We start from the raw sequence: 21785 nt of genomic DNA, 5'->3' as shown, positions 1-21785 counted from the left end.
AATTCGATTTCTCGGTCCTCCTTTTCTTTCCTTGCAGCCTTACCTCGCATCCTACAGGAGGTGGAGCTGAGACACGAGGAAGGGAAATGAGGATGTAATAAGAATTAAGCAACCAAGGTGTTCCCTGCAGAGCTCTTTTGGAAAGATTGGTTTGCACAATTAAGAGTACCGTCCATCAGATGAGACATTAAACCAAAGTCCTGAACCTGTGGTCATTAAAAATCCCATGGTACTTCACGTAAAGAGTAGGTGTGTAACCCTGGTGTCCTGGACAAATTCCCTCCTTTGGCCCTAGCCAATCATGGCCTCCTAATAATCCGCATCCCTGAATTGGCTCCATAACTCTCCTCTCCACCTATAGCTGGTGTTTGGTGAGCGTGTGTGGTACTGTGGCTGCTGTCGCATCATCCAAGTGGATGCTGGACACTGGTGGTGGTTAAGGAGATATCCCCTGATATGATTATGAAGCGCTTTTGGTGTACAGCAGTACAAATGAAAGTGTTATTTAAATGCCTCAGTGGTAATGATTTTCACCAGGAATTTCTGTTAAATTGGGTTACACTGTTTTGATAGTCCACTTTAGACATTCTACTAAGTAACTTTGCAGCTAAGTGTCAACTAACTGTCATTAACTTAGTAGACTGTCTAAGTAATATCTGCTAACACTGTCTTTTGGGGGACCAACAATTCTACTGACTAAAAGTAACTTGCAACTACAAATCAACTCATTCTCCTAATCCGAACCATAACGGTCTACTAACACTCCAAGTAACTTTTTAACTACATGTCAACTAAAACTCATAATAAAATGAGTAAAGTGGACTATCGAAATAAAGTGCAACCACAAATTGTAACGAACTAATGGCTACCAAAGCATAACCTTGAGCTTTCACTGGAGGTCTTTAAAAGGTTCATCATTTAAAATATCACTCTCCACAGGGAGTTATTAACTTCAGGAAGACTAGTTGCATTCTATATGGGACTTGATAAGGACAGGACGACCGTTTCACCACATTGGCAGAATGAGGCACTTTTTCAGAGTCAAAAGCAGTTAAATCAGACATGCAGGTAAATGACAAGTCAGATACAATCAAGGATTGATTTGTCAGTTTTATTGAGAACCTCTCTTTTGCCCTTGAACCATTACAGGACCAAGTGAGGCCTTGCCTTCCCACTGAATGCCTAGAGAGAAGAAAAAAGCAAAGTTAGAGCACTTAAATCAAAAGAAACCTAAGAAAGAGCTAAAGCTACCGACCTCCATAGGGAGAAGCAGCAAATTCACCATCAGGACCACATGTTGAGTCACAGCAACCACAAACTTGGTCGTTTCCATCAGCAGCAAACCACCTGCAACAAAACAAAGACATGGAGCCTTCAACATGAGAAAAGTCATCTTACCACATACAATTTTTTTTTTTTTTAAAACACATACCCATTGGCAAAGGAACAGGATTTGCGCTGGGCGTCACTGGGTGCAGAAGCAATAGTTGCCTTCAGAATACATGTTATGTAGATCTGCAAGGGATGACAGACAAGTCACAAAACCAAAGCAGATGGGAGGAGAAGTCAAATGAACTCATGATATTCATAGTACATACAGAAGGACTGTTGCCCTCCTGGAACATAAACGCCTCCAGCTGGAACTGGATCTTGTCAACCTGGGACCGAGGCATGAAGCGGGAGCTGGAAGCTGTAGTTTTGGCATCCACAAAGCACCTGATGACAAAACCATCACAAAGAGCAACTCATGAATGTCAACTGTTGAGCGTCAAGCAACTACACCTTACCCATGACTGTGACAAAGTGGTTACAAAAAGCAACTTAAACAGTCCTACCACATCAAGATCCACGACCTTACCCATGATTCTCAATGAAGGAATATCTCGGAAGAGAGTTCACATCAGGTGCTTGAGTGGCCACACAACGGTCCACAAACACACGCAGAGGCACATGATTGTACTGCTTCACAGATGCCTCGATGTTAATAACACCACCCAGGAAATAGGAGTATGAAGGCCTCTGATAGGACCAATCATCTACACAAAAAAACATTTTAGGCACAGCCACAATAGCAGTAGCAATAGTTACATTTTATTGAAAGAAAACCTGTACCAACCCATCATGATCTTCAGGGAGAACAGCAAGACTTCTCCACCAGCCTCTGTTGAGGCATAAGGGACCCATGTTGGCCTCAAGGCATCACTGCTTACATTTTGGAGCCTGCGGTTCATGAAAGTACCCATTAAAATGGTCTCCCAGTTGCACGAGAAAGTGCAGAAAGTCACAGAGATACCGTACCTTTGATAATGGCATTGAACACCAACAATTGCACCATCGGCCCGGGTAATCGGAGTACCTGCAAGCGCCTCAGGGGTATAGGTAAGAGAGAAGGTGTAGACAAGCTCATCCTCATTCATCTGTAAAAAGATTATGGTTACCAAGAGGGTCATCCTAAAGACTTTACATACACCAAGACCATGCACTCATATTTCTAAGAGAAGGTGCACTGTGCAATATGGTGGAATTCCTATAGAGAAAAATCACAAATTAGTCAATTATTCACGTCACCACAGCTGCCCTCAGAAGCTCCGGTGTTGCCAGAGACAGTCAATGTTTTGGAAGCATGTACTTAGGATTGAACATGCACATTTTGCTGATACAGGGTAAACAATTAAGTGTACAAGATTTATTGTTATTGTTTCTTAAGCTCCTTTCATACCATTTATGGGATAGTTTACATCAGATGTTGGTTTGAAGGGTTATTTAAAGGTAAGTAGCTTGAAAATTCAGGATTTACCCATTCAAAGACATAGAACTTGGTCTTAGCTGGCATTGTAGAACCAAGTGAACTGACATTCCTTGAAATGTCCTCTGCCACAACAAATAACCAGTTAAGATTTATTAATTCTTACCATCAGCACACTGTTGCAGTCCTGTAATTCATACTCAAAGATGAGCACTCTTGACCCAGGATCCTGACCAACAACAGGACATCCACCTAAAGACAGACCAGTTGGCTGGATCAACTGACCATTGCTGAAAAAGTCCTGCTGGACTTCTACGAGAACCCGGTTCTCGCCACATTGAACCGCTACGCTGCTGGGAGTCACGGGTTGCCTCAACTGAAAGTCCACCGCCAACTCGCTCTGCACCTCAGGAACGATGGGATACCTCCAATCCAAAGGCTTCACTGGACCCTGCAACAGCTGCTTCTCCTGAAGGCCAAAAGGCTCCTGTGCAAGGCTTTTGGAGTCGGAACCCAAAGGACTCTGAAACTGAGAATCCACTTGCAAAGGGTTCCAGAGCCCTGGAGGAAAAAGGGCAGGACTTCTGGAAGCTGGATCTGATTTTGGCCCCATACTTCTTGGACTATGACTGTACCTCAAACTTCCCAAGACATCAGGCAGATCAAATGCAACAATCACAACCACCACTAAGACAACTTTCAGGAACCCCATCCTAACAAACTTTAACACAAACACCACAACACACACCAGCACTTGGCTTTGCCATTTTGTACAGCTTTGAGTTAAGGTGGCCCCACCCCTTTTACCTTAATTGATCATTCTTGATTCTCCTCTGGACCTGTAGAGTGTATGCATCTTGGGGAAGCACCACTCTGCACATTTTTTTATGCGCCTGTCCAAATAGCCACACTTGCCGTCTTTGTACTTGACCACTTGTCCACTTACATGACCTACAGTATTTACGGTCTTTGATCCCCAGCTTCTCCAAGCAATGTTGGACTTTTAAGTCAAAGGCATATCTCACATATATATCTTCCATAAAGAAAATAATATTTAAAGATGAAAAAAAGAAAGATGTAGCTCAGTGGTAGAGCGCATGCTTTGCATGTATGAGGTCCTGGGTTCAATCCCAGCATCTCCAAGCAATGTTGGTCTTTTGAGTCAAAGGCATATATCACATATACGCATAAGTCACATATACACCTATACATTGTGTGCATCATGAGGTCCTGGGTTCAATCCCCAGCATTTCCAAGTAATGTTGAACTTTCTTTGCTTGTTTCTTGAACCTCGGAACCGGATATGTAAGCACTCCAGTGTTGACCTTTATCACCTGTAAATTTTGATTTAAAGGCACATGTACGTAAATAACAGAACACACTTAGCATCATGAGGGGATGTAGCTCAGTGGTAGAGCGCATGCTATGCATTTATGAGGTCCTGGGTTCAATCCCCAGCATCTCCAAGCAATGTTGGTCTTTTGAGTCAAAGGCATATATCTTACATATACGCATAAGTCACATATACACCTATACATTGTGTGCATTATGAGGTCCAGGGCTCAGTTCCCAGCATCTCCAAGCAATGTGGAACTTTCCACTACTTTCTTTATCTCACATACTGTTTAGGATGGATAGTATGGACATTGAGACCCAGGGATGAACATGCCTGCTGATATACTTGTGTATCTAGTGGAACAGGATGATTTAAAGTCCCCATGTAGTTAATCATTTTATCCCTTAAAACTCATCTTTGATCATCAAAATTATATATTTAAAAGTTTTTTTCCTTGAAAAAAAATATTCTTCATGCCTTAACCCTCTGGGGTCTGATGTGTTTTCTGGGCCCTGGAGGTGTTCTGACATGCTCTGACATTTGTGCTTATTTCTGTTACTTGTGAGATTTTCATGGCTAAAGTCTGATTACACTGTATTCAGCACAAACTGCTACAATAATATGTCAGCAGCATGTAGGTAAAAGTTTGTAGTTTTGAGATAATGACGTTTATGCGTGGTTTGTGAAAGAAAAAAAATTGTCACTGAAATAAGGTCATGAAACCCATACTGATTATTTCTTCACAAGACTTTTGAAAATTGTATCACGTAGCGAAGAATGTTTGCTTTAAAACTATGTGAAAATCATCCTGTGTACTCATTCAGATAAAACAATATATTGATTTAAAATTTATAAAACATGGTTTGTGTAAGAAAGCTTTATGCAAGTAGGGCGTGAATCATCATGAATATTGATGTGTTTCACACCTGAGAAAGACAAAGACCCTCCCATAATGGCCCTATCAGGTGCTATCAGGCCCTATTATTATGAGGAACCTTGCACAAAGAATGAGGAGAGATTTAAAAAAGAATGGCTTTTTGATTGTTTGGATTTATTTACAACACAACATAATCCAAAGATACACAACAAAGGACAAAAAAGCTCATTATTGAACACTCTGATCTAAAGAGAGAACAGTCACATAACTTTGTGCCATTCCTGAAACATAGTACATACCTGTCATTTCCAAGGTGTTTGAATTTTCATTTTACCATGATCATGTACAGAGACTCAAATGAACTTTTAAGTCAGCAGGACTAATCAGGGGCATATAGTCCATGTGAAAAAAAAAAAAAAAAAAAAAAAAAAAAAAAAACTGTGAACATTTTGATATCAAGATAAACTATAGCAGTGGTCACCAACCTTTTCAAGCCTAAGATCACATCCCAAGTCCAAATGTAAACCAAGATCTACCACTTGCAGAAAATTATGAAAAAACAAGGCCACTATGTAGTTCTACTTTGACATTCTTTGTTGCCTGTCAGTCACTAGCAACATATTTATTTAACTATAGAAATAGTATATAACTATACAAACTGTCAACTATAATTCAACATTTTCAACAGTAATATAACATTGTTAAGTATATATCCACAGGCTTATTACTCATATATAAACACAATAATCAGTCAATTACAGGCCTAAGCCAATAATGTACTTTTTCATTTTCCCTTTTAAAACATAGGCTATTTCAAATCAAAATGGTAAGTCCAACTAGCATACAAAATATTATGACAACAGTCATCCTTCAATTCTTCAAAAATATTTTCACACAAATTACAGACCTACTACTATTCATTACCTCAATAATCAATCAATTACAGGCCTAAAACAGTCATGTACAGCACTTCTCTTTCCCTTTTCCAAGAACATAAAACACAGATCTCCTTTTAACAATAGCCAATAAAGGGTTTTTCCTGGCTCAAAATGAGGCGGAGGTGGTAAAATCGTAACACTAGGGGGGTCCGGGGGCATGCCCCCCCGGGAGAAAAATTTGTACATTTTAAAGATAAATTCATTAATCTGGTGCACTTTGAGTCACTCGAATCTGTTGTTAAAAATAAAAAATAATCCACCCGCCAACCACCCATATTCTTTGATTTAGATATCTGCATCTGATCATCACATTACAATTATTCAATTAAGCATGATAATATGGTAACATATCACACTGAAGTAGGCTGATTTAAAATTAACATTTATTTAAATTAAAAGTTCTTCTTTTGGCAAAATTACATTTCTTTTATAGCCTAAACAGAGGCTTTAGCCTACTCCCTTTAAACTTAAATTGTCAATGTTTCATTTTTGAAAACACACTTATCGGAATAATTTTTTGTACCTTTATAAAGGGCATTTTCCCCCTAATTTTATTTAATGTACTGGTATGCTCCAAATTTCATTTCAAATTCTTACATTTTATCAATACATTCAATTAAAATAATAAGACAAGGCTGTTACCAATCAAATTAAATAATTTACATTGAAAAATTATAACTGTATTAAATGAGATTATGAGATTGTTTTGAATATTTTTTGAATATACAAATAAGGAATGTTGAAAAGAATGATACTTTGAAACTAAACCGCCAGTAGAAGCGGCAGGCGGCCGTCTTAATGAGCGAGTCATTGAGTCATTCATTCAAACGATTCGTTCAAACGGCTGATTGATTCAGAATGAGGCGGTTTAATAATGGGTAACGTTAATTGAATCTTTGACTCGAGCGATTATTCAAAACGCTGAATCATTCAGTGATGAATAATGGATGAGTGTTGCTGTGAGATGCGCTGGTTCTGTTGTTTGGAACTATTTTCGCTGCTGAAACAGAACAAAAACAGTAATTGCGTCTAAAAATGTAGGGTAACTTAATTTTAACTATTTGTTTATTGAACTGTTATGAAATCAGTATCTTGGTTTCAATCGTGCTTGCATTCAATAAAACAGCACTCTGGTCGTGTGTAGTCTATAACGTTATATTGTTTCTTAACTATAAATTTGACGGAGGCGGCCGCCTCATAATTGTCTATGCAGGAAAACTATGGAGTTATTATCCTGTCAAATGTCGAAAGCGCATTATTGTAGCGTGAAAGTACATTAATATAATGCGCGAGCGCGAATCTCTCTGCGCACGCGCGGAATATAATGTGCCGAGCGCGAATCTCTCTGCGCACGCGCGGAATATAATGTGCCGAGCGCGAATCTCTCTGCGCACGCGCGGAATATAATGTGCCGAGCGCGAATCTCTCTGCGCACGCGCGGAATATAATGTGCCGAGCGCGAATCTCTCTGCGCACGCGCGGAATATAATGTGCCGAGCGCGAATCTCTCTGCGCACGCGCGGAATATAATGTGCCGAGCGCGAATCTCTCTGCGCACGCGCGGAATATAATGTGCCGAGCGCGAATCTCTCTGCGCACGCGCGGAATATAATGTGCCGAGCGCGAATCTCTCTGCGCACGCGCGGAATATAATGTGCCGAGCGCGAATCTCTCTGCGCACGCGCGGAATATAATGTGCCAAACGCGAATCTCTCTGCGCACGCGCGGAATATAATGTGCCGAGCGCGAATCTCTCTGCTCGCGCGCGGAATATAATGCGCGAGCGCGAATCTCTCTGCTCGCGCGCGGAATATAATGCGCGAGCGCGAATCTCTCTGCTTGCGCGTGGGAACTGGGCGCGCACTCTCAGATACACTTCTCTTGTAAGAATTCTCTCTCTGGGCTGAGTGGGCTCGCTCAGAGAATATGCCTGCACTTAAAACGTGTTCAGTGCAATCGCGAATCTCTCCTCTTCCCCAGCTAACAATTTTAGGTTATAAGAACGTTTTCATAACGTTCCCATTAAGTTATAAAAACGTTATTTCTGAATGTTCTATGGAATTTCAAAACGTCCAGTTTATAGACGTTGTATTAATGTTATTTCTTGGTTATAATAACGTTAGAACGTTCAATTCTCCCTTTATATAAACGTTGTATTAACGTTCTTGCTTGGTTATAAGAACGTTATTCAAACGTTCAATTCTCCCATTATATAAACGTTCTCTTAATGTTTTTTCTAAGATAATGAAAAACGTTTCATTCAATAAAAAAAAAACATTAAGAAAGGTTTTAATAATTATTAAAACCTTTCTTAATGTTTTTTTATATATCAAGGTAGCCTATATAATAGGCCTATATGAAGAACCTAAAACAAGAACTTTCAGATTTTAAAATTAAGACAAAAAAAAAAAGAATCATGTCTATAATATATGTGTAATGTAGTCCACTGAAGTCGAGTTGAATTGAACCCAAGAATAGTTTATTCCAATAAACCGATTTGGGTTGAAGTGACAATATGAAATTGACATGAACATAAACTTGGACTAAACATAGAATCACCAACAATGGTACAGGGAACAAAGCTAGACAAGAGACAATGGGGACACAAGGACAAGGATTATGACCAAAAACAACCAATGACATTCACATCGTTATTTGATTTATATAGCTAATTTTTACAACAGCCACTGGCTGGCCTAAGTGCTTTACAGAACAGCAGAAAAAAGTGGGAAAAAAACCTACATAACATGGAATAGCACTGCTTACTTTAAGCGAAGAGGAGAGATTCGCGATTGCACTGAACACGTTTTAAGTGCAGGCATATTCTCTGAGCGAGCGCAGAGAAAATTCTTACAAGAGCAGCGTGTATCTGAGAGTGCGCGCCCAGTTCCCGCGCGTGAGCAGAAAGATTCGTGCTCGGCACATTATATTCCGCGCGCGAGCATTGAGATTCACGCTCGCGCATTATATTAATGTACTTTCGCGCTACAATAATGCGCTCTCGACATTTGATAGGGGAATAACGCCATAGAAAACCCCTGCAGATTTCAAACTAGCAATAGCCTACTCCCTCACCGTTGTGCCATCCTTTTGTTAGCTTGCGTATCGTTAGCTTGAAGAGCTTGATGTGAGCGTAGTGTGAAGTGGCTGAGCTGGTTCAAGCGTGAAGCCTTGTTTATACTCGACGCATCCGCATGAGCCCAAAATGACGTCATTGTAACGGCGCGCGCGCCTCTGCATCCCCTAGACACGATTTACTACACACAGTAGGCTCACACATGGTGCATTTTTAATTAATAAATAATAATGAATACAAATATTGGTGTTTTTTCTATGATTTTGAAAACTCTCCGCGATCGACTTAAAATGCTTCCAAGATCGACTTGTCGATCGCGATCGACGGGTTGGTGACTCCTGAACTATAGGCTGCACGATTTTGAACCACTAGAGAAAAATATATGGATATATGTTACTTCAAATGTTTCCATTCGTTATGACGTTATGAAATGAGATTGGAGTAAAAACATGAAGCCTAATGCTTGGCGCGTTTTGCTTTTCAAACGCACAGCGCGATGAAGCGATGGAGTCGCTCCAAATTATTAACATTAACATAACATTATTGTCACCACATAATACACATCTACGTTTGCGCAGATATCCACAAACACACTATTTAACAGCAAACAGGGGTCTAAACATTCTAATATTCAGCATATTAGAGTAAACACTCATATAGCCTACTTTTATATCATGCTGTGTTTTATTATCGAACATAAAAACATCCTCGTGGACACAGACATCCCAACCTGCAAGAAGTCATTTCAGGGAGGTATATCTTGGTGACTGGATTGTTGACGGGGAGGATTGACTAGCTTTCGTGAGACACACTCGCAAGGTCTCTCACTCTCTCCCTCCCTGCCGTGCGCGCACCGCGCGCTATGTATGTCATGCGCGCAGCAAGGTTATTTTCGTAAACGAAAACTGAAACTAATGCTGCGTTCCAGGCAGGTTTTTGAGCACGTAAATCACGACTTCAAACCACGACTCACGACTTTGTAGCGTTCCAGGCCAGTCACGCCAAACTACCTGAGCGCAAGGAATTGTGGTAGCTAGATGTAAACAAACCATTGTTGTTTTGTATGGTTTCGCGGGCTTTGTGACGTCAGAGCTCGTAACTGGGAGTGCATCGATCTAGTACGATTTCACGGGTGGGAAGTCACGGGTTTGACTGCCGTTCCAGTGCACTTTCACAGGTATAAGGTTGGAAAAACACGGGTTACAGGTTGCCTGGAACGCGGCATAAGACTATTACTAAACTATTGGTCAAAAAACATTTTCGTAAACTGAAATAAAATAAAAAATTCATAATAAATGAAAAACTAAAACGAAACGAAACTAACAACAGTTACTGAAAAACTAACTGAAATAAAATAATAATGAGCAAAAATAAATAATCGTTTTCGTAATTAATAAGCTCTTTACTTTGGCGGAAAATCTGACCTGGCTGTTTAGGGAAATGCCTGGCGCTTCACCCGTGTGAAGTTGCTGAGGCGATTAACCGTGTGTCGTGACGTGCTCAATGAAGGACCGTAACGTAGAACACATCGGCTGTTCATAAAGGATGCGTTTGTGGCAGTGGAATGGGAAATAACACAAGGTAATGAGACGCAAGTTGAACTTCTTTTAACTTGAGCGCAGCGTTTTTAGAATGCTGTTTGCAATGCGCGGGTGCAACAGCAAACAAGTCCGTCAAGCACAAAAAAAAACTTTAAATGATGTTTCCTAACAAAGTTCGGGAGGAGCATGTTCAGATAATTAAACACATGTGGAGCACATTCAGGTAATCAAGCCTAATTAGACACGAGTGGAGCACACTCCCAATCAATGAGGTAAGAGGTATATATTCAGCAAACTTAACTCAGTTCTTTGACAGTCTAACAGCATCTCTCCACCACCCCATCTCCTCACTTCTTCTCCTAAATACTCTTACAACAAGGGGGGGCACTCTGGGTTCGGGCAAAAATTTCCGAGCTCGGAGCCCTCCCCCTGGACAGCACGCCAAATACGCATAATCTTTACTCTGTTTAATTGATGTAAATGTGAACTCGTGAATGTAATTCTGTATGTTTGAGATATCATGTTTTCATTAACGTTGACAATGTAGGGATTCTAGGAAATACCAGGACACGACACACCAACTAGCACGCGCATACAGACACACACACACACACACACACACAGAGACAGTCTGGTCCACTATGTGGGGACTCTCCATAGACGTAATGGTTTTTTTATACTGTACAAACAGTATATTCTGTCTCCTTACACTAACCCGACCCATCACACACACACACACACACACTACACAGACCCATAAACTTAACCCATAAACCCATCTCACACACAACTTTCTCCATTTTTACATTTAAAAAAAAAACTCATTCTGTATGATTTATAAGCTTGTGTACCTATCCCAAAGTGACACGAGTCCCCATGCGTCTGTGTGCATTCAGGTTTAAGTCCCCACCAGGATATAAAGACATGTACACAGTGCACACTCACACACTGCATAGATACTTATTATTTAATTACAATGGCTTCACAGCAGGTTGTGTTGGCTGTAGTCAGATGAATTGAGCTGTTTTTTTGTTATGTTCCAGTGGCCACTCTGCTACATGTACAGCTGAAAAAAAGTAAGCTATGTTTAACAAGATTTACTCTTTAATATGAATTAGTTTGTCTGAATTATTCATATTGTTTTCTTGTCTACTTTTAAGTTCTATTTATTTGGTGCTTTGTTCAATCTCAAACCATTATTTTATTTGTATTATTAAGATGTCTGCACAAGAGTTAACTGTAATCTGGGCAAACATTAAACTTTGCTGAAATTAATCGTCTCGCTTTGGTCTACACTGGAAGTGTTCTGTTAGCTCTGCTAAACTATAATTACTAAAACTAAAACTGAAACTAAATAAAATAAAAACTAAATAGAAATGTGTTTGCAAAATAAAAACTAAACTAAAACTAACAATACCATTAATGAAACTAACTAAAACTAAACTTAAATTTAAAGCAAAATTGAAAACGATATTAAATAAAAACTAATTTAAAAAAGCAAAACTATAATAACCTTGGCGCGCAGTATGTTCTTTCTCGCTCTAGATTCAAGGAGATTTGAACTAATTTGCGGACATCAGGGAGACGCTGTCAATATGCGGGAGACTCCCGGAACTTCCGGGAGACTTGGGATGTCTGTGTACATGTATATAAATTTTGCATTAGGCTTCATGTTTTTACTCCAATCTCATTTTATAAAGTACATTAGCACCAGTTTGACTAGATGCTACAATGTAAAGTTTATATAACAATAACATGCTTACTATTATGAGTGGACATGTCTTACCTTAAAAATCTTCTCATCTTCAAATCGCGTTCTTCTAATTCTTCTGAGGTAAATCCAAGGTCAACAGCACAGCACAGCACAAACACTTGTCTTCCAAACTCGATGAAAAGAAGAGGAGTACGTTACTGAAGTCTCTGATTCTTTGTTTTGAGGGTATGGGGCGTTTACAGTTCTGCGTTCCTTCACATGGACAATTTGCATGTCAATCGCTCGTGCGCGCATGGGTGTGGTCACATTAGAGCTAATGAGCTCGAACTGAAGAAACTGTACATGTCGTTGCTTTCATACGGATTACTTAAACAGAGAATATTTGTTTTTGATATAATTTACACCATTTGAAAAAAGAGACTTCAAGCTTTGTAAAGGCATATGTCTCAAGTCTGTGTGACAAACATTTGCTGAGTTGCAGTTAATTTAATGTCGCATTTCAGAATGAACTTCACATTGAGAGAGACGGCAGAACGTGCATCATGTTTATTTTCTTTATTTTTCGAAAAACACAACATTTTGTTTTTATTATGAATGTACACAAATAAAAGAATGACGTTTTGAATGATGTATAACACTTATTATGTAAGATCCAAATCAACAGAGTATTTTGAGTCTCTTTTGCACTCTCCAAGCAACTGATGGAGCTCTGATGTTTGGACGTTAAAATGGGGAAGTAGTTCAAAAATGCAGGCCGTGTTCCCTGGTGTCACTGGTTGGCATTGTACGGCTCATAGACTTGAGCTTGCTGTTAGGGACACGAAAGAAATTGGAGCAACTGATCATTTCAAAATCCTCATGGATAAACTTTACTTGCCCTACCACACATCCAGCAAAAATAAAATGGAACTGAAAAAACTGTGTATCCTTCATTTCACGGGGAAACGAAGGGCGCATTTGAAGTCGCTTTTGAATCGGGGTAGCCTTTGTCGCACCACGATGACGCAATCAGCCTTTGAATGCGGCCTCCGAAGGTTGCAGCTTTGATTTGGGACAACCTTGTCACGCCGCACAGTTGTGACGCAATCGGCCTTCAAATGCCCCCTCCTGAGGACGCAGCCTCCGAATTGGGACACATCTACAGTCAACAGAATGTTCAAAAGGGACCATCAAAATAAAGTATTACCATGTTTTCCACAACATCTCATGATTTAGGGGCACTGAGCTTTGGTATTTTCAAGACATGCGGATGTCTTGCGCACGCACTTCCTGTCAAACAGACGTGTGGTCAAGTGGCCAAGACATCAAGTGTGGATTTGTGCACAGGCACTTTGTCTCTTATCTGACACATTGAGGGGGTATTTACATTACACAATTTTCAAATAAAAACTTATGCATTGTTCATTTACATGACAACAGCTTTTTGCGGGCCAAAGCAAACTTTGGAAAAAAGATTTTCAAAGTATACCATTATGGTATAAATTATTATACCATAATGATTTAATATTTGTGAAAAATTACATTACATGGTCTCCATGTACACAAAAAAAAACTGAATTTGTGAAAAATTACGTTATGCGCAAGCAAATATGTTCAGTCTATAGAGTGTTGCAGGTATGACACCAAAACCCAGAAAACAAGTCGCTGCTGGTTCCTTTAGGATTTTCCTAGGATACTTTGACATTCTGTTCTACAACATACTGCACACACCCCAAACAGTTCTCTTATAGAAACCCATATTTTCTCAAATGAACGTGCCGCATCAATTTGCACTATAGGTGTGTAGAATAAAAATGTCACATTGAAGCACTTCAAATGAACCAGCAGTCAATTAGTCTTCTACAAGTCAACGTGATCAAACTTCAGTGGAAGTTGAATAAGTAAATAAGGATCAAAATATGCAGAGACAAAAGAAAATAATGTTTAAAGACACCCGATTACATCACCCACAGTGCTTTATGGGATAAGGTGTTCCCTGCAGAGCTCTTTTGGAATTATTCTTTTGCCAGATTAAGAGCACCGTCCTTCGGATGAGACGTTAAACCGTGGTCCTGACACCGTGGCTATTAAAAATCCCATGGCACTTCTCGTAAAGAGTAGGGATGTAACCCCCGTGTCCCAGACAAATTCCCTCCATTGTCCCTGGCCAATCATGGCCTCCTAATAATCCCAATCCATTGAATTGGATCCATCACTCTCTTCTCTCCACCTATAGCTGGTGTGGTGAGTGCACTGGCGTCGCTGTACTGTGGCGGTCATTGCATCCAACTGGATGCTGCACACTGGTGGTGGTTGAGGAGAGATCCCCTGATATTGTTGTGAAGCGCTTTAGGTGCACAGTAGTACAAATGAAAGCACTATATAATTTCCTCAGTGGTAATGATTTTCACCAGGAAGTCATGTTAAACAAATAGTAACAAACTAATGGCTTCAAAAGCATAAACATGGGCTTTCACTAGCGGGCTTTCACTAGCAGTCTTTAAAATGTTCATCATTTTAAGCATCCTATGGAGAAAGAAGTTATTAACTTCTGGAACCCTTTGGTTGGATGCTATATGGGACTTGAAAAGTACAGAAGGACTATAAGTTTCACCACATTGGCAGAATGAGGCACTTTTTTAGAGTCAAAAGCAGTTAAATCAGACATGCAGGTAAATGACAAGTCAGATACAATCAAGGATTGATTTGTCAGTTTTATTGAGAACCTCTCTTTTGCCCTTGAACCATTACAGGACCAAGTGAGGCCTTGCCTTCCCACTGAATGCCTAGAGAGAAGAAAAAAGCCAAGTTAGAGCACTTGAATCAAAAGCAACCTTAGAAAGAGCTAAAGCTACCAACCTCCGTAGGGAGAAGCAGCAAATTCACCATCAGGACCACATGTTGAGTCACAGCAACCACAAACTTGGTCGTTTCCATCAGCAGCAAACCACCTGCAACAAAACAAAGACATGGAGCCTTCAACATGATAAAAGTCATCTTACCACATACAATATATTTTTTTTTAAAACATACCCATTGGCAAAGGAACAGGATTTGCGCTGGGCGTCACTGGGTGCAGAAGCAATAGTTGCCTTCAGAATACATGTTATGTAGATCTGCAAGAGATGACAGACAAGTCACAAAACCAAAGATGGGAGGAGAAGTCAAGTTAACTCATGATATTCATAGTACATACAGAAGGACTGTTGCCCTCCTGGAACATAAACGCCTCCAGCTGGAACTGGATCTTGTCAACCTGGGACCGAGGCATGAAGCGGGAGCTGGAAGCTGTAGTTTTGGCATCCACAAAGCACCTGACAACAAAACAATCACAAAGAGCAACTCATGAATGTCAACTGTTGAGCGTCAAGCAACTAGACCTTACCCATGACTGTGACAAAGTGGTTACAAAAAGCAACTTAAACAGTCCTACCACATCAAGATCCACGACCTTACCCATGATTCTCAATGAAGGAATATCTCGGAAGAGAGTTCACATCGGGTGCTTGAGTGGCCACACAACGGTCCACAAACACACGCAGAGGCACATGATTGTACTGCTTCACAGATGCCTCGATGTTAATAACACCACCCAGGAAATAGGAGTATGAAGGCCTCTGATAGGACAAATCATCTACAGACACACACAAAAAAAAAAACATTTTAGGCACAGCCACAATAGCAGTAGCAATAGTTACATTTTTTTTAAAGAAAACCTGTACCAACCCATCATGATCTTCAGGGAGAACAGCAAGACTTCTCCACCAGCCTCTGTTGAGGCATAAGGGACCCATGTTGGCCTCAAGGCATCACTGCTTACATTTTGGAGCCTGCGGTTCATGAAAGTACCCATTAAAATGGTCTCCCAGTTGCATGAGAAAGTGCAGAAAGTCACAGAGAGACCGTACCTTTGATAATGGCATTGAACACCAACAATTGCACCATCGGCCCGGGTAATCGGAGTACCTGCAAGCGCCTCAGGGGTATAGGTAAGAGAGAAGGTGTAGACAAGCTCATCCTCATTCATCTGTAAAAAGATTGTGGTTACCAAGAGGGTCATCCCACAGACTTTACATACACCAAGACCTCATATTTCTAAGAGAAGGTGCACTGTGCAATATGGTGGAATTCCTAAAGAGAAAAATTACGAATTAGTCAATTATTCACATCACCACAGCTGCCCTCAGAAGCTCCGGTGTTGCCAGAGACAGTCAATGTTTTGGAAGCATGCACTTGGGATTGAAGATGCTATTAAGTGTACAAGATTTATTGTTATGGTTTCTTAAGCTCCTTTCATACCATTTATGGGATAGTTTACATCAGATGTTGGTTTGAAGGGTCATTTAAAGGCAAGTAGCTTGAAAATTCAGGATTTGCCCATTCAAAGACATAGAACTTGGTCTTAGCTGGCATTGTAAAGCCAAGTGAACTGACATTCCTTGAAATGTCCTCTGCAACAACAAATAACCAATTAAGATTTATTAATTCTTACCATCAGCACACTGTTGCAGTCCTGTAATTCATACTCAAAGATGAGCACTCTTGACCCAGGATCCTGACCAACAACAGGACATCCACCTAAAGACAGACCAGTTGGCTGGATCAACTGACCATTGCTGAAAAAGTCCTGCTGGACTTCTACGAGAACCCGGTTCTCGCCACATTGAACCGCTACGCTGCTGGGAGTCACGGGTTGCCTCAACTGAAAGTCCACCGCCAACTCGCTCTGCACCTCGGGAACGATGGGATACCTCCAATCCAAAGGCTTCACTGGACCCTGCAACAGCTGCTTCTCCTGAAGGCCAAAAGGCTCCTGTGCAAGGCTTTTGGAGTCGGAACCCAAAGGACTCTGAAACGGAGAATCCACTTGCAAAGGGTTCCAGAGCCCTAGAGGAGAAAGGGCAGGACTTCTGGAAGCTGGATCTGATTTTGGCCCGATGCTTCTTGGACTATGACTGTACCTCAAACTTCCCAAGACATCAGGCAGATCAAATGCAACAATCACAACCACCACTAAGACAACTTTCAGGAACCCCATCCTAACAAACTTTAACACAAACACCACAACACACACCAGCGCTTGGCTTTGCCATTTTGTACAGTTTTGAGTTAAGGTGGCCCCACCCCTTTTACCTTAATTGATCGTTCTTGATTCTCCTCTGGACCTGTAGAGTGTATGCATCTTGGGGAAGCACCACTCTGCACATTTTGTATGCGCCTGTCCAAATAGCCACACTTGCCGTCTTTGTACTTGACCACTTGTCCACTTACATGACCTACAGTATTTACGGTCTTTGATCCCCAGCTTCTCCAAGCAATGTTGGACTTTTAAGTCAAAGCCATATCTCACATATATATCTTCCATAAAGAAAATAATATTTAAAGATGAAAAAACAACAGCTAAATCAGGGGATGTAGCTCAGAGGTAGAGCGCATGCTTTGCATGTATGAGGTCCTGGGTTCAATCCCCAGCATCTCCAATCAATGTGGAACTTTCCATTACTTTCTTTACTTGTTTCTTAAACCTCGGAACCGCATATGTATGCATTCCAGTGTTGACTTTTATCACCTATAAATTTTGTTTTAAAGCCACATGTAGGTAAATAACAGAACACACTTTTCACTATGAGGGGATGTAGCTCAGTGGTAAAGCGCATGCTTTGCATGTATGAGGTCCTGGGTTCAATCCCCAGCATCTCCATGCAATGTTGCTCTTTTAAGTCAAAGGCATATAGCACAAATCCATCGTGGATAAAGAAAATAATATTTAAACAAAAGAAAAACATCAGTTGGTTCAGGGGATGTAGCTCAGTGGTAAAGCACATGCTTTGCATATATGAGGGCCAAGGTTCAAACCCCAGCATTTCCAAACAATGTTGAACTTTCTTTGCTTGTTTCTTGAACCTCGGAACCGGATATGTAAGCACTCCAGTGTTGACCTTTATCACCTATAAATTTTGATTTAAAGGCACATCTACGTAAATAACAGAACACACTTAGCACAAAGAGGGGATGTAGCTCAGTGGTAGAGCGCATGCTTTGCATGTATGAGGTCCTGGGTTCAAACCCCAGCATCTCCAAGCAATATTGGTCTTTTGAGTCAAAGGCATATATCACATATACGCATAAGTCACATATACACCTATACATTGTGTGCATTATGAGGTCCAGGGCTCAGTCCCCAGCATCTCCAAGCAATGTGGAACTTTCCACTACTTTCTTTATCTCACATACTGTTTAGGATGGATAGTATGGACACTGAGACCCAGGGATGAACATGCCTGCTGATATACTTGTGTATCTAGTGGAACAGGATGATTTAAAGTCCCCATGTAGTTAATCATTTTATCCCTTAAAACTCATCTTTGATCATCAAAATTATATATTTAAAAGTTTTTTTCCTTGAAAAAAAATATTCTTCATGCCTTAACCCTCTGGGGTCTGATGTGTTTTCTGGGCCCTGGGGGTGTTCTGACATGCTCTGACATTTGTGCTTATTTCTGTTACTTGTGAGATTTTCATGGCTAAAGTCTGATTACACTGTATTCAGCACAAACTGCTACAATAATATGTCAGCAGCATGTATGTAAAAGTTTGTAGTTTTGAGATAATGACGTTTATGCGTGGTTTGTGAAAGAAAAAAAATTGTCACTGAAATAAGGTCATAAAACCCATACTGATTATTTCTTCACAAGACTTTTGAAAATTGTATCACGTAGCGAAGAATGTTTGCTTCAAAACTATGTGAAAATCATCCTGTGTACTCATTCAGATAAAACAATATATTAATTTAAAATTTATAAAACATGGTTTGTGTAAGAAAGCTTAACGCAAGTAGGGCGTGAATCATCATGAATATTGATGTGTTTCACACCTGAGAAAGACAAAGACACTCCCATAATGGCCCTATCAGTTGCTATCAGCCCCTATTATTATGAGGAACCTTGCACAAAGAATGAGGAGAGATTTAAAAAAGAATGGCTTTTTGATTGTTTGGATTTATTTACAACACAACATAATCCAAAGATACACAACAAAGGACAAAAAAGCTCATTATTGAACACTGATCTAAAGATAGAGACTTGAACAGTCACATAACTTTGTGCCATTCCTGAAACATAGTACATACCTGTCATTTCCAAGGTGTTTGAATTTTCATTTTACCATGATCATGTACAGAGACTCAAATGAACTTTTAAGTCAGCAGGACTAATCAGGGGCATATAGTCCCTGTGAAAAAAAAACAAAAAAAAACCTGTGACCATTTTGATATCAAGATAAACTATAGTCTGCACGATTTTGGGAATACATTTTAGATTTTTCTGGTTAAAATTGCGATTTAAAATGTACAAAATACACACAGACACACACACACATATATATATATATATATATATATATATATATACACATGAGTAGGGCTGCGTAAAATAATAATAACAATATCCTATAGCAGGCAGCCTATAAATCGTTAAAAATGAACACTTCAGTAACACTACACTAGAGAAAAATATATGGATTATCATATGTTACTTCAAATGTTTCCATTCGTTATGACGTTATGAAATGAGATTGGAGTAAAAACATGAAGCCTAAAGCTTGGCGCGTTTTGCTTTTCAAACGCACAGCGCGAGTGACTCAAACTCACAGTCCATGCAGAGAACATTTACTGAAGCGATGGAGTCGCTCTAAATTATGAAACATTATTGTCACCACATTATACATATCTACGTTTGCGCAGATATCCACAAACACAGTATTTAACAGCAAACATGGGTCTAAACATTCTAATATTCACCATATTAGAGTAAACACTCATATAGCCTACTTTTATATCACGCTGTGTTTTATTATCAAACATAAAAACATCCTCGTGTACATGTATATAAATTTTGCATTAGGCTTCATGTTTTTACTCCAATCTCATTTCATAACGTACATTGGTACCAGTTTGACTAGTTGCTACAATGTAAAGTTTATATAACAAAAATATGCTTACTATTATGAGTGGACATGTCTTACCTTAAAAATCTTCTCATCTTCAAATCGCGTTCTTCTAATTCTTCTGAGGTAAATCCAAGGTCAACAGCACAGCACAGCACAAACACTTGTCTTCCAAAATCGATGAAAAGAAGAGGAGTACGTTACTGAAGTCTCTGATTCTTTGTTTTGAGGGTATGGGGCGTTGTGAAGAAGAGTCAGAGGCGTCCGAATCCATGTGCAATAACTTTAATGATGAACACAAACAGGCAGAAAACAGAGAAAGCACAGGGTAGAATATATACTGGGGCAGTCCAAACTCAGAGTGGTTACCAGGCAAGGGTCGAAGGCAGGCGGCAAACGTTCACAGAGTAATGGGGAAAACAGGCGAGAATCAAGGAACCAGGAATACGTAGAAATATAGGAGATTGCTCAGAGTTGCACGCCGTGGCAGTAACAAGACCTCACAGAGAACAAAGGGGAGCAAGGTCCAGATAAAGGGGAGCTGAGTGGGAACAGGTGGCTGAGATGATGGAGATGAGACCGGGATGGAAGGAGGTGATTAGTGAAGGGAGTGATGGGAAGTGAAGTCCTAGAACTCAGGAGAGAGTGATCTGGTGAGGCCAGGAGGAGGCGGCGTGGAGCGCATCGTGACAGAGCCCCCCCCCTGCGAGCGGCTCCCGAAGCGAGGACCTGAACGGCGACGGGGTCTTCCACGGGGTCTGGGAGCAGGACGATCAGGGTGATTCTGGTGGAAGGTGGTGAGAAGAGCCGGGTCAAGGATGTTTTGGGACCTTTCCCAGGAGCGCTCCTCCGGACCGCATCCCTCCCAGTCAATTAGGTACTGGAGGACCCCTCTATGGCGCCTGGAGTCCAGGATCTCTCGCACACGGTAAACCTCCTCGCCTCCGATGTCGATGGGGGGAGGATTCCTCGCCACGACCTCCTCCTGGTTATCCTCTCTCCTGGGTGCAGCAGCCGGTCTGAGGAGAGAGACATGAAAGGTGGGTGAGATGCGGTAAGTGGAAGGAAGTGCTAACCTGTAGGAGACAGGGGTGATCTGTCTCAGGATCCGGAAGGGACCAATGAAACGTGGAGACAACTTCTTGCAAGGGAGTCGGAGACGAAGATCTCGAGTGGACAACCATGCCCATTGGCCCGGTCTGAAGATGGGGCCGTCTCTTCTGCGTCGGTCAGCCTGCTGCCTGAACTGACGTACCGCACGCTGGAGATGGACGTGGGCGGTGTTCCAGGTCTCCTCACTCCTCTGCAACCATGCGTCCACCGCAGGGAGATCCGTGGGCTCACCAGACCAGGGAAACAATGGAGGTTGGAACCCGAGCACGCACTGGAAGGGCGTGAGACCTGTTGACGGTTTGCGGAGAGAATTCTGGGCGTATTCTGCCCACACAAGGAAACGACTCCAGTCTTGTTGATTACGGTGGCAGTAAGTTCGGAGGAAGCGGATGAGGTCCTGGTTTAGCCTCTCCACCTGTCCGTTGGCCTGCGGGTGATAACCAGAAGTGAGACTGACATTAATGTTCATTTTACTACAGAGAGCTCTCCATACCCGGGAGGTGAACTGGGATCCTCTATCT

The 21785-nt window shown here is 41.0% G+C and overlaps 2 protein-coding genes and 3 non-coding genes across 5 annotated transcripts; 3 read left to right on the top strand and 2 right to left on the bottom strand.

Moving 5' to 3' along the window:
- Positions 1–1090: 1090 nt before the first annotated feature.
- LOC130103825 (zona pellucida sperm-binding protein 3-like) lies at positions 1091–3626 on the bottom strand. Its single transcript, XM_056270152.1, has 8 exons — positions 2913–3626; positions 2299–2417; positions 2117–2220; positions 1859–2036; positions 1599–1716; positions 1433–1515; positions 1256–1347; positions 1091–1182 (listed from the first exon to the last, which is right to left on the bottom strand). Exons 1-8 carry the CDS (start codon positions 3456–3458, stop codon positions 1112–1114), a joined length of 1311 nt encoding a protein of 436 aa, XP_056126127.1. The 5' UTR covers positions 3459–3626; the 3' UTR covers positions 1091–1111.
- An 11275-nt stretch (positions 3627–14901) lies between these two features.
- LOC130103826 (zona pellucida sperm-binding protein 3-like) lies at positions 14902–17304 on the bottom strand. Its single transcript, XM_056270153.1, has 8 exons — positions 16700–17304; positions 16116–16234; positions 15934–16037; positions 15664–15841; positions 15404–15521; positions 15241–15323; positions 15067–15158; positions 14902–14993 (listed from the first exon to the last, which is right to left on the bottom strand). Exons 1-8 carry the CDS (start codon positions 17243–17245, stop codon positions 14923–14925), a joined length of 1311 nt encoding a protein of 436 aa, XP_056126128.1. The 5' UTR covers positions 17246–17304; the 3' UTR covers positions 14902–14922.
- A 311-nt stretch (positions 17305–17615) lies between these two features.
- On the top strand, positions 17616–17687 carry trnaa-ugc (transfer RNA alanine (anticodon UGC)). The gene has a single exon. It is a non-coding gene; the product is annotated as a tRNA-Ala (tRNA).
- A 149-nt stretch (positions 17688–17836) lies between these two features.
- On the top strand, positions 17837–17908 carry trnaa-ugc (transfer RNA alanine (anticodon UGC)). Its single transcript has one exon. It is a non-coding gene; the product is annotated as a tRNA-Ala (tRNA).
- A 307-nt stretch (positions 17909–18215) lies between these two features.
- Positions 18216–18287, top strand: trnaa-ugc (transfer RNA alanine (anticodon UGC)). Its single transcript has one exon. It is a non-coding gene; the product is annotated as a tRNA-Ala (tRNA).
- The last annotated feature ends 3498 nt before the right edge of the window (positions 18288–21785 follow it).

The sequence above is a fragment of the Rhinichthys klamathensis genome, unplaced genomic scaffold (assembly GCF_029890125.1).
Source record: "Rhinichthys klamathensis goyatoka isolate OS25496 unplaced genomic scaffold, OSU_Roscu_1.1 h1tg000298l_1, whole genome shotgun sequence".
NCBI classification, from domain to species: domain Eukaryota; kingdom Metazoa; phylum Chordata; class Actinopteri; order Cypriniformes; family Leuciscidae; genus Rhinichthys; species Rhinichthys klamathensis.
Note: the sequence above shows the minus strand (reverse complement) of the source record. Positions and strands in the feature narration are given on the sequence as shown.

What these genes read in the sequence shown, in the direction of transcription:
- LOC130103825 (XM_056270152.1), bottom strand. Translation starts at nt 3,458, where the DNA reads ATGGGGTTCCTGAAAGTTGTCTTAGTGGTGGTTGTGATTGTTGCATTT. An exon ending in GTTCAATGCCATTATCAAAG is followed by an intron (nt 2,221 to 2,298) that starts GTACGGTATCTC and finishes CATGAACCGCAG; the next exon opens with GCTCCAAAATGTAAGCAGTG. An exon ending in TCCTTCATTGAGAATCATGG is followed by an intron (nt 1,717 to 1,858) that starts GTAAGGTCGTGG and finishes TTTTGTCATCAG; the next exon opens with GTGCTTTGTGGATGCCAAAA.
- LOC130103826 (XM_056270153.1), bottom strand. Translation starts at nt 17,245, where the DNA reads ATGGGGTTCCTGAAAGTTGTCTTAGTGGTGGTTGTGATTGTTGCATTT. An exon ending in CTCCCTGAAGATCATGATGG is followed by an intron (nt 15,842 to 15,933) that starts GTTGGTACAGGT and finishes GTGTGTCTGTAG; the next exon opens with ATGATTTGTCCTATCAGAGG. An exon ending in AGGAGGGCAACAGTCCTTCT is followed by an intron (nt 15,324 to 15,403) that starts GTATGTACTATG and finishes CATCTCTTGCAG; the next exon opens with ATCTACATAACATGTATTCT.